We start from the raw sequence: 11,959 nt of genomic DNA, 5'->3' as shown, positions 1-11,959 counted from the left end.
GCCATGGAAGCAGAAACTGACTTTTCCTTTCCAGATTTAGCTAATATTCAGAAAGGGAATCCAGCACCTGCCTTCCAGATTTGAACACCTCAAAATTCAGGAGTGCTCAAACTCAATTTGGGCAGCTGTTACTTCATTTCTCCCAGATCAAATATACTGATCCACTGTAACTTGCTGTAGAAAAAGTAGGATAAAATTGAGCAAGAAATGATTCCCAGTGGTTATTAGGACTGGAATTGCTATTTTCAACAGCCATTGCCTTTTTTTTTTTTTTTTTTAGTTTAATTTGTTTGAAAGGAAGACAGTGATATCGCATTGGCAAATTCCCCATAGAAACAAAGAGTGGAACAAAAGAATAATAAAGGCACCTCAACTTTTCCTCATTTATGTAGGACAGTCTTATAATATGCATCCAGATATCCTCCAATCACACAAGCTGAAAATGGTGCCTCTTTACTGCAGTTCTGTAACCATATGGGAACCAATCCTGTCTGTGTTCTGTGTACATCCAAAATTTCTGCTGAATGACCCAACCTGGGAGCAAGTTACCAGTGACCCAGGGCTGAGGCGGTAGGAGGGTGCAAGTTGGTGGAGAGCCCAGGGATGGGGCAGTAGGGGGCTGGGGGAAAAGAGGCAGCCCAGCGCTGGGGCGGCAGAGGGTGTGGGAGGGTGGTGGGGGGGGAGAACCCAGAGCTGGGGCAGCAGGTGGGCACGGGAGGGGAGCCAAAAGTTTTTTTGCTTGGAGCAGGAAAAAACCTAGAGCCGGCCCTGGGCGAAGGGAGGCTAAGCAATGGTGGTTGAAGCATGAAGGGACATAGGAATCTTTAGCGCATCTGACATGTAAATATCTTGCAACTCTGGCTGCAACAGTGTCATAAAATTGCCTCCTCTCACTTGCAGCATTATCTCCTGCAAATGGAAACAAACTTGTTTGTCTAAGCGATTGGCAGAAAAAGAAGTAGCACTGAGTGGACTTATAGGCTCTAAAGTTTGTAATTGCTTTATTTTGAGTGCACTTATCTAACAAAAATAATCTACATTCTAAGTTACACTTTCATGATAGGGAGATTGCACTTCAGTATTTGTATGAGGTGAATTGAAATATACTATTTTTGCTTTTCATGTTTACAGTACAAATATTTGTAATAAAAATAATATAAAGTAAGCACTGTACACTTTCTATTTTTTATTGTGATAGAAATCAATAGAAATTAAAATGTAGGAAAACATCCAAAAACATTTAACAAATTTCAATTGGTATTCTATTAATTTTTCTACCCACAATTATTTTTGAGTTAATCATGATTAATCAACCACACTATTATTTCTTCCATTTTCTTAACAATACAAGTTTACATTTCAAAGTTCTAGTCTCTATTACTTGGAATAGTCCCAAATACCATTTAAACACTTTTCTAACATGTCTCTAAAGGCTGAATCTGGGTCAAATATCCTGCAAGGTTCTTAACTCTTTCAGGACAGGTTGCAGGGCTGAAGAATGAAATCACCCTTTTAATAAATTATACCTACCAATATAGCTCGGTATACTTGCAATGAAATTACTGTAATGAAACCACCTTTTTAATTAATGAAATTGTCTTTTTATAAATGAAACGGTGTTAACCACCTTTGGACAAATTATGAGTTAGTAGCTTTCTCTGTGTTCAAATTAAATGTGCCATGTTGCCTTCTCCCTCAAACAAGACTCCAGTGAATTCTCCAGTGTTTAATGAGGGGGATCTCAGTGTGCAACTTTTGCCACAGTCCAAGTACTTATGGAGTCTTGCTCTTGGGTGGATTTTCTCATTTAAAACAAGGACTGATCGGTTTATGAAATGTTTCCCACTGTCTAAGCACTTTTGGGGTCTCTCTCCTCTGTGGATTGCTGGCTGTTTAACAATGTTTGACCTCTGTATAAAACTCTTTCCACAGGCTAAGCAGTTTTGGGGTCTCTCCCCTGGGTGGATTCACTGATGTAAAAAAAGGGCTGGCATCTATTTGAAATGTGTTTCCACAGTCTAAGTACTATGTATCTTTTGCCTGATGTTTAGAAGGGCTGATCTGTTTCTGAAACCTTTCCCAGAGTCCAAGCACTTATGGTCTTCCTCCTGTATGGATTGCTTGATGTTTAACAAGGGTTGACCTCTGTATAAAACTTCTGCCACAGTTTGAGCACTGATGGGGTCTCTCTCCTGTGTGGATTCTCCAATGTACAGCAAGGCCTGACCTCTGTATGAAACATTTTCCACAGTCTAAACACTGATGGGGTCTCTTTCCAGTGTGGATTGCTTGATGTTCAACAAGATTTGACCTCCGTATGAAACTTTTCCCACAGTCTAAGCACTTGTGGGGTCACTCTCCTGTGTGGATTCTCTGAGGTGAAACAAGGGCTGACCTCAGTAGGAAACTTTTCCCACAAATTAAGCACTTATGGGATCTTTCTCCCATGAGGATTGCCTGATGTCTAACAAGGTCTGACCTGCGTATGAAACTTTTACCACTGTCTGAGCAATAATGGGGTCTCTCTCCTGTATGGATCCTCAGATGTGTTATAAGATTTGATTTGTTTGTGAAACTTTTAACACAGTTCAAACACTTATGGGAACTCTCTCCTATGTGGATTGCCTGATGGTTAGCAAGGCCTGACTTCCACATAAAACTTTTCCCACAATCTAAGCACTTATGGGTTCTCTCTCCTGTGTGGATTGTCAAATGTGAAACAAGGGCTGACCTGCATTTAAATGTTTTTCCATAGTCTAAGCACTTATGGGGGTCTCTTTCCTGTGTGGATAGCCTAATGTCTGACAACATCTGACTTCCATATAAAACTTTTTCCACAGTCTAAGCATTTATGGAGTCTCTCTCCTATGTGGCTTATCAGTGCTACCTTCCAATTCAAGTAGTTCCTTCCCTCAAGGCATTGATAGGGTTTCTGTCTTGTGTGGCTTCTCCCATGGTTATTAAGATCTGCGCAGTTATTGAAGTTTTCCCCATGGTCCAAGCACTGAAATGATTTGTCTCCAGTATGAATTGTCTGAGGCATTACAAGCTATGGTTTCAGAACGAGTCCTTTCCCATAACCAAGGCATTCATAGCGTTTGTCTTCCTTGGAGGTTGTCTGCTGGGCTGTGGGATCCCTGTATCCTTCCCCACATATAATAGCTTCATCAATTTGCTCCCTTGAGTGGTTTCCCAGAAGCCTCTCTGACCTGTTCCAATTTCTCCACTCTTCTCCCTGTTCCAAGCATTGGGAAAAATTCCCTTCAGCTCTTCCCACAAAGGTCCCCTCTGGTTCCACTTCCACTGCTGGGAGAGAAATAATCCAGTCAGGAGTCATTGTGCCTGGGAGAAAGAAAGAGGAATAGCACAGAGGGAAAACCCAACATACTAAAGGTGCAAAGACAGCGCAATTGGATTCTGCCTCCTCATCCCGCCCAAAAATTCACAGAGAAGAAACATGGAAAGAAAACTCCTGCAGGTAACCGGACAGGTGGAAAGCGATGTCAGTCATATCTGCTGACTACAGCCCTTCATTCACCAGATGGTTTGTGTGTCAGTCCTCACCTGTGCAGGCACATTTCAGGATCTCTGTTTCCTCACAGGCCTAACAAGCGTGCACCCACAGCTCTTCCCTTCATTCCAGGCGGGAGATCAGTTCAGGTTTGGGAAGGGGGAATCCTGTGCAGGGAGTGAAATCAGACCAGATCAGAGTGTGTGGACTATTGAGAGAGTGTCTGTCAGAAAGGACATTCCATGGGTGGAACCTGTCTCTGTGCTGTGCTGGGGAATGTGGAATCCAAGAGGACAGGAACATAGTCACTGAGCGCCCTTGGGGGAAGCAGACATCTGGGGAGGTGGGGGGAATTGTGATGCCCTCACTAGGAGTTCCTAGGATCTGTGCTCTCTGGGGGCCCTGCTGACGCATACCCAGCTCTGGAGTTAAACCCCTGCCTATTTCTAAACTGGCGGAGCCTAGAGCCCTCCGCATGGCTGGAGCTGTTACCAAGGAGGAAGGTGAACAGGGATTCTTTGTGTGAACTAGAAACTACATACAGGACAATACAGGGCTTCTCCACCTTGCAAGCGAGGGGTGTCGGGTGGGGATGATTCAGTATATCTGGTAGGCTTTGACACCCTGGTCTCACTGGAGAAGGTACGGAGATACAAGTCTCTCTCACACAGCAGCTGTGCATTACGGAGCCCATTCCTCTCCAATCTAACTGACCAGGGAAGAACCTGACCAGTATCGGACATGCAGACCCCACAGCTTTTAATAACCGAGGGGACGGGAATCCTTTACCCAGCAAGGTCACCGTCTCGTAGTTCTCCTGCATGACGTCCCTGTAGAGGGCTCTCTGAGCGGGGTCCAGCAGAGCCCCCTGCCCCTGTGTGAAATACACAGCCACCTCCTCGAAGGTCACCGGCACCTGAAACAACAGTGAGTCCTGCACTGAGTACCTGTTGCCCCAGTCATAATCCGACTAGTCCAGGGGTGGGTAAACTTTTTGGCGTGAGGGCCATATTGGGGTTTGGAAACTATATGAAGGGCCGGGTCGGGAAGGGTGTACTTCCCCCAAACAGCCTGGCCCACCCCCTCTCTGCCTCCTCCCACTTCTCACCCCCAGACTGCCCCCTCGGAACCTCTGACCCATCCAACACCGCCGGCTCCCTGTCCCCTGACCTCCCCATCCCAGGACCCCCTCCCCTAACCGCCCCTCAGGACCCCACACCCTATCCAATTACCCCTGTCCTCTGACTGCCCTGACCCCTATCGACACCCCCACCCCCTGTCAGGCCCCCCTGAGACTCCCATGCCTATTGAACCACCCCTGTCTCCCTGTCCCCTGACTGCCCCCTGGAAACCCTGCCCGTTATCCAACCCACACACACCCCCGCCCGCTTACCATGCTGCTCAGAGCACCAGGACTAGTAGCTGTGCCATCCGGCTGGACCACTAGCGGCATGGTGAACTGAGGCCGTGGGGAAGGTGGGACAGCAGGGAAGGGACCGGAGGCTATCCTCCCTGCCCGGGAGCTCAAGGGCCGGGCAGGACAGTCCCACAGGCCGTAGTTTGCCCACCTCTGCACTAGTCACAGGGAAAAATAAATAAAACAGTGAAGCTCTGGGAGAGCCAGAAAACCAGAATTCCCCCCACACCCTGCCCAGAGCTGCCAGGAGGCTTCAGGGGGTGGGGAGAAGATGAGAGCTCCTAGTCCCCCCCAGCACACGGAGCAGGGCAGGGTCTTCTCGTTTCCCACACGCCTGCCAGCAAGAGGCTGATACGGGAAGCAGAGCTCTGAGCCAGGGACAGGGACAGGAATCCCAACAGCTTCCCTTCGTATTTCACAGCAGCCTCTGGCCAGTGGGGTGTTTCCTGGATCAGAAATGGAGGAATGTTCCCTTCCCGCTATCTCTCTCCCCCCTCCATCCCCAATGGGCCTTTTCACAAAATCAGGCCCAGGTTGATCATTTTCCAGCAGGTTTATCACACCCTGTCCCCTCCCTGCCTCACACTGTATGTTTCCTGCCCCTCCCCCTATACAGGAAATCCTCCTCCACCCCCCTCAGCTCCCCGCAAATCCCCTAACTGAGCTGGCTCCATTACAGCCATTTCCCTTCCCTGCCTCCTGGAAGATGGGACCATCTGGAACAAAACATGGACGTGATTCTTTAGCCTGTCAGGGGGAGAGGGGCGATGGGGGAGGTTACAGAAGGGGCTTGAGTCCATGCCCCCCCCCCCCCTGCAGACAGATGCTCTGGACTCTGCCATGCTGGGAAAACCCTCAGTCACTTTATCACAGCACGGACCCGGCACCTCCCCGCAGCACTGAACGCCCTGCAATATCAGTAGATCCCTAAAAGGCATCCTTTGTACAGACTCATTTCCCTGCCCAGCTCCAGCCCTTCCCCAGGTCTCTCCATCACCTGGGAGCTCAGGCTCAGTGGCTGGTATGGTTAGAGTGGTTCCAGCCACTGGAGAAAGTGCTCCTGGGCTGGTCTCAGAGGGGTGTGATGAAGTGGGAATGGTCTTAATGTTTTCTCTGAATACTGTGTGTGCCTCAGTTTCCCCATGTGTTACTCAGGTATCAAGCTGGTGGGGTACAGGTGTGTGATCATTCCAGAGACCTTTAGAGGGCAGGTGTGACTGCAGAGTGACTGTCTGGGCATAGAGAATGGCCAAAATTGTGTATCTTGGCAAGCTATGGCCTGACCCCGTCCTCTGCAAGGAACTAGCCAAAGGTGTGGGAGAACAAAGAGATAGGGGGAGGCCAGGTGACCTGTTTTCCTGGGAAAGAGAGGAAGCACGGAGGAGGGGAAGCTGGGCGTCACTGAGGAGGGGGGGCTGGAAGCAGGTCAGTCTCTTGTTTTGGGACTCAGCGGGGAGAGCCCAGGGCCGGATACAGTCTCTGGATTCTCCCAAAGATAGACTTTGCTGAATGGTCCTGATTTCTGTGCTAACAGCATCTGTTCTATGCTGTGTTCCCAGCCTGCCTCCCCCAGCCCTAGGTTCACCCCCCGCCGGCTGTTCCCCGTTCTTCTCCCCGGCCCCTAGTCCCAGGCAGAGGCCTTGAAACAATCTGTACGGTGGGGGGAGGGGGAGAGGAAATGCGAGCCATTGAGAAACCCCTTTAAGCCAGTGGGTGCAGCAGGGCCCCACCAGCCTAGATCCAGCACCTCTGCCACCACCATTCCCCGCCATGATTGTGCCCCTGGGCCCCTCTCCTTCCCCGGCCCCCAGCTGAGGTCCCCCACCCTGCATTCAGTTTGGCCCCGGACCACCTTCTGCCCCTCCCTATTTGCCCCCCTCAGATCTCCCTGAGCTGCAGCCTCCGTCCATACCAGTGCGGCCAGGGGCAGGGAAACAAAGCAGCAGATGGGGTGAGGGGGATGGGTGGTAACGGGATCCTGCCCCCGCCCCGCACACACCGGGAGCTGGCGGCAGCTTTCCCGGGCCCAGGGCGGGAATCGCAGCCAGCTCCGCTGGGAGCAGCCTGGGGCCAAACCTCCCCCTGCAGCCTGGGAGAGGCTCCTGGGGAGCAGCGGGAAGGGCCCTGCTGGAGATTCCCCTCTCCCGGCTGCAGCCAGGGCTCCGGGCTCCCAGCACCAGCCGCCGGGGCTCGGGGATCTCGCCAGGAGCCTGGAGCCAGAGTCACCGCAGCGGCTGCGAGTCACTTCCTGCTGCCGGGCCTGAGCCCAGCGACCGCTCCCCCAGAGCCGCCTCCCAGCTGCTCCTGGGTCCTAGGGATTAACCCATCGCGCTGCAGCATCTCTGTGTCCGGCTCCTGTTCCACTCACAGGCTCTAAGAAGGGCCCATCATGAGCATCTAACCCAGGGATTCTCACTGCCACATTTTTGGTGGCCTCAGAGTGAGGCCAGCGACACTTGCTGGTGGCCGCTGTGGAAACAGGGTTAAAGGATTTAAATATAGGCCGCTCAGTTGTAAGAAACAGAGCTACTGTCATGCTAAGTCTTAGCCTAATATTGCGAGACCTGTAGAATAAGGGCTCATGTGGGGCCGTCTGTCCCTTTGGGCTCATGCCATGTGAACTTTTGCTTATGCAACAAGATCAGATGCAGAACGGTGTTGGGGAATTGCTTGCCCCATGTAAGGTCAGTGATATGCATACGCGGGGCTGGGAAATGTGTTGTTGCCCCACGGAAAGCCAATGTGTGGCTTAGGTCAGACCTACTGAGTTGAGGGGTTGTGGTAACACCCTTAGAGAAGAACACAAGTGTGTTCAGTCCGGACAGAGGGGTTGTGGTGACGCCCTCAGGTTAAAAAAAAAAGAGAGAGAGAGAGAAAGAAAAAAAATGACGCATTGGGGTATGAAGGAATAGAGGCCTGTGTGTGTGCGCCAACCAGTGTGAATGAGAGTCATCGAAAGACGCTCAGAGCTCCCTGCGAACCCAAAAGCTTGTGACGGGGGATAGCTCTAACTAATGCAAGCTCGGTGGCTGCATCTTAGTGGATTAGTAAAAGATTCTGACTAAGGTGGCTCTATCTGCCTAGGTCTAGGATTGTGTGACCTCATCTTCCCTCCTCCTCTCCTCCCCGCATGAATCACTGACTGATCTGATCACCTCACCGGAGTCAATTAGAGCACCCGGCATCTGTCTCTGAGACTAGCCGTCGCTCTTTGCTGAAGGGAGGTGTAGGAGGGCCGTGGACATCCTTGATAATCTTTCCTGTGTGAGTGCCCAAGGAGTGGTGTGGTGATTTTAGCTTTATGAGCCGTTGCACTCAGCGGGCAGGATAGAGACGTGTCTTAGTTTATGAGCTGTTGCAGTGGACAGGGCACCCCCACACGCTTAGAGAATGGGTGGAAATCAGTCCAAGGACTTGTAAGTACTTAGAGAATTGGAATTTTTACATGCGTGATGATCCATCTGCCATTCCCACTAGAAGGTACCTTCGATTCAAATGGGATCTTACATCTTAGAGGTACTCTCTAAGACACAAAGTGTAGGATTTAAAAAGCATCCGGATGACTCCCTACCCAAATTATTTTTTGTTAACCCCTCGGCTTCTTTATATCCCCAATTAGTTAAGGCTGAAAGCAAGGAGGGATAGGAAAGGGTTAATTTGAAAAGGCAGCTTGGTCTAGAGATAATGCCGAAAGCCGCTTTGTGTTCAAGGGCAAGAATCGATACAGTCCATGCCAAGCGCTGAAAACAACAAAGTTTAGAGGCTGCAGAAATGGAAAACACAAACAAAACAGCGAAAGGAGGATCTGAGCTTCCTTTCCCTGGAGCCGATGTGGTTTGGGAACGATGAAGAAGCCACAGTCTACTGGCCTGGACTGGAATACCGAGTAAAGGGTCTCTGAAAGAGACACTCCAGGAGACCCCAGGGTGTAAAAGAACAACCCTCCCAAGACCAAAAGCAAGTTGGAGCGAAGGACATCCTGCCGAATTGCGGCCGCAGATCGCGATCGCGGCTTTTTTTTTTTTTTTTTGCTTGGGGCGGCCAAAACCCTGGAGCCGGCCCTGCCCATCTCTCTCTCTCTGTCTCTCCTACCCGGGCCTGGCCAGCCCAGGCAGCACGTTTGTGAGTATAAAAAGAGGGAAAAAGGGGGGTTGCAGGTGGATCTACCCCCGGTCGAAGCAGGACTTACCGTGGTGAAGAAAAAAAAATTATACACTGGCAGGAAGAAACTTGTGGGATCCATGCTTGGGAATGTGGTATTGATTGGATTTGGGGGTTTATTCCACAGGCTGCGCCCTGTGTTTTTGGATAAGTCCTTAAGCATGTATTGCCCTGCCTAACTGGATTTTAAATGACAAATAGCAAAGGCACCTTGTTGCCACTACGCCTGCCATCTCCTCCATTACACTATTACCCCTGTAACACATCCAAATACAGACAATGCCAAATATCTGATAAAACCCAATGGCCAAGGCCTTCACACTTCAGTGATTTATTTAAATATTGTCTGAAAAAGTTTATTTTTAAGGTTCAGGATATCCCATATAAACGAACAATTGAGTGGAAAAAGACTGGCCAAAGGAGATAAAAGTATATGACATCACTACAAATGAGCTTCAAGAATTTGAAATTAAGGTTTTATAATGGGGTTGATATAATGGCCATTCGAGGGGTCTGTAGTATATCAGGGGGAAGGGGTCCTTGTTGTTTTGGTTACCCAATTAGTAAATAATCAGACTCATACTCAGAGAGTGTGTTCTGCCACTGGAAATTTTACCTGTACTGAAATGATCTCAGTAAGTAACTAATCATTTAACCTGTGCCATATTACAATATACATACATGCTAAGTCTTAGCCTAATATTGCGAGACCTGTGGCAGCAGGGCTCACGTCAGAAGTGAGTAAGAAACAGTAGAGTCAGCGTGAGCCAGCCTTGAGATAGCGATGTTTTGAGAACAGAAGTGAGAAAATACAGGAATGGGCAGGAGATAACATAAACAAACTGCAGATGTTTTTAATTAATGCATGCCATTAAAATGTATAAATGCTTGTGTGATATTGCTTGTACTTTGAAGAAACTGAGGCAGAGATGCTCTCTGTCAGCTGTCTTCTTCCCTTGCAATTGCATGTCCTGAATAAAGCTGTCTCTGATTTTGTTGCTTCCAACCTGAGTGGAGTTCGCTTCTTCCACACCACTCTGACACTTTTTTCCCTAAAATACTTAATGAACTTTAGGGTAAACCAGTAAACATGCACAGAGATAAGCAGGGAAATGGTCCCGTTATTGTGGTGAACTTTCTTGACTTAAACACCACCTGGGTGGAATCGAATAGCAGAAGGATCTGAGTCCTCGCTTCACCCAGAGCCTCCCTCACCTTGAGGGCTCCCCTTCCACTCTCCTGTGTGGAAAAGTCCTTATAACCCCGACAAGGCTGGGCCCAGGCTTCCTGAGGGGCTCTCCCCCCAACCTGATAGTGACCACTCACCACACGGGCTAGAGAGTCCTCACTCTGGGGCACTTCCTCCGCTCTGGACGCATCCCTGACCATTGTCTATAGTTCAGAACAAATGCAATTTATTAAACAGCAGCTAATCAAAGAAATCAGGAAACAATGGGAAAGGTGAAAGGAAAGGAAGCACAAACAGCGTCTGTGGGATGCCAGGGCAGTTCACAGTCTGTCCCTCCCACGTCCCAGGCCTCCTGCCCAGGCCCTGGCTGTGCTGCAGGGATTCTGTGGGTCAGACACATGCTCTCGTGGTGGCCACAGGCCCTCAGTCTCTAGGTGACAGGACCTTTCTTCCCAGTGTCCCCAAAAAGGTGCAAATCCAGAGGACAAATAAAAAGCCTCCGAACTTGGTAATCTCTGTAAGACGATGGGGGCGGGGGGGGGGCAGAGAGTGGAAGACTCGTGATCTTTGAGCACTTCTGACTGCTGATCTAGTTCTGTCCCTGCCCTCTCCTAGGGTTTCACGGGATGCAGGCCATGGAGTGGGGCACCCTCGGGGGTCGGGAGAAATGCTAATATCATGGGGATGAATTCATCAGCTGCCACATCCGGCCTCAGGCCCCTTACCCCATGTCTGCGTCCCGACTTGCAGCCTACCAGAGCCATGGCCCTGCTCCCGGCCCCACCTCAAGGGGGGAAGGGGGCACAGACAGGGATAAGGGGGGGCACCGTGTCCCTACTCTAAAAGCATTCCAGTGGGCCCAGAGCAATTCCAGCCTCTCCCACTGTGCTTTCCTGGGCTAAACCAGTCAGGGCTGAGGTGTTTCTGAAACCTTTCTTACGGTCCAAGCACTTACGGAGTCTCCCTCTTTTGTGGATTGCCTGATAATTAAGAAGCCTTGACCACGGTAAGAAACATTCTCCATAGTCGAAGCACTTATCGGGTCTCCTGTGTGGATTCTCTGATGTAAAACATGGGATGAGCGCCATATAAAACTTTCCCCACAGCCTAAGCACTTATGAGATCTCTCTTCTTTGTGGATTAGCTGATGATTTGACCTATATAGGAAACTTTTTCCAGTCTGAGCACTGTTGGGGTCTCACTCCTGTGCGGATCCTCTGAGTGTTATAAGATTTGATCTTTGTGTGAAACTTTTCACATGGTGCAAACACTTATGGAGTCTCTCTCACGTGTGGATTGCCTGATTTGAAACAAGTTCTGATCTCCATTTACAATGTCTTTCACAGGCTAAGCAGTTATAGGGTCACTCCTCTGCATGGATTCTCGGATGTAAAACTAGTGATGACTTCTATTTAGAACATTTTTCCATAGTCTAAGCACTTACAGGGGTCTCTCTCCTGTGTGGATTGCCTGTTTAAGAAGGGTTGGCCTCTCTATGAAACTTTTTCCACAGTCTAAGCCAGGGATGGGCAAACTTTTTGGCCTAGGGGCCACATCGGGGTTGCAAAAATGTATGGAGGGCAGGGTAGGTAAGTCTGTGCCTCCCCAAACAGCCTGGACCCCGCCCCCTATCCTGCCCCCTCCCACGTTCCGCCCCCTGACTGCCCCCTCAGAACTACTG

At 49.6% G+C, this 11,959-nt stretch overlaps 1 protein-coding gene across 4 annotated transcripts; it reads right to left on the bottom strand.

The window, feature by feature from the left end:
• Positions 1-987: 987 nt before the first annotated feature.
• LOC135974976 (zinc finger protein 707-like) lies at positions 988-11,925 on the bottom strand. Of its 4 annotated transcripts, none has more exons than XM_065564691.1 (5): positions 10,416-11,925; positions 4,905-5,086; positions 4,301-4,427; positions 3,565-3,678; positions 988-3,342 (listed from the first exon to the last, which is right to left on the bottom strand). In XM_065564691.1, exons 2-4 carry the CDS (start codon positions 4,962-4,964, stop codon positions 3,635-3,637), a joined length of 231 nt encoding a protein of 76 aa, XP_065420763.1. In that variant the 5' UTR covers positions 4,965-5,086; positions 10,416-11,925; the 3' UTR covers positions 988-3,342; positions 3,565-3,634. The 4 variants fall into 4 exon arrangements, with proteins under 4 accessions (XP_065420763.1, XP_065420762.1, XP_065420761.1 ...); XM_065564690.1 differs by having other exon boundaries at positions 988-3,306; XM_065564689.1 differs by lacking the exon at positions 10,416-11,925 and adding an exon at positions 6,841-7,213.
• Between the last annotated feature and the right edge of the window lie 34 nt (positions 11,926-11,959).

This window comes from Chrysemys picta, chromosome 12 (genome assembly GCF_011386835.1).
Source record: "Chrysemys picta bellii isolate R12L10 chromosome 12, ASM1138683v2, whole genome shotgun sequence".
NCBI classification, from domain to species: Eukaryota; Metazoa; Chordata; order Testudines; family Emydidae; genus Chrysemys; species Chrysemys picta.
Note: the sequence above shows the minus strand (reverse complement) of the source record. Positions and strands in the feature narration are given on the sequence as shown.

Bases quoted from the DNA above. Each gene is read 5' to 3' on its own strand.
- LOC135974976 (XM_065564691.1), bottom strand. From the start codon at position 4,964: ATGCCGCTAGTGGTCCAGCCGGATGGCACAGCTACTAGTCCTGGTGCT. The intron at 4,428-4,904 runs GTAAGCGGGCGG...CTGTTGTTTCAG, and splicing joins CTGGTGCTCTGAGCAGCATG to GTGCCGGTGACCTTCGAGGA. The intron at 3,679-4,300 runs GTAAAGGATTCC...CTCCCTGCACAG, and splicing joins CGAGACGGTGACCTTGCTGG to GATTCCCCCTTCCCAAACCT.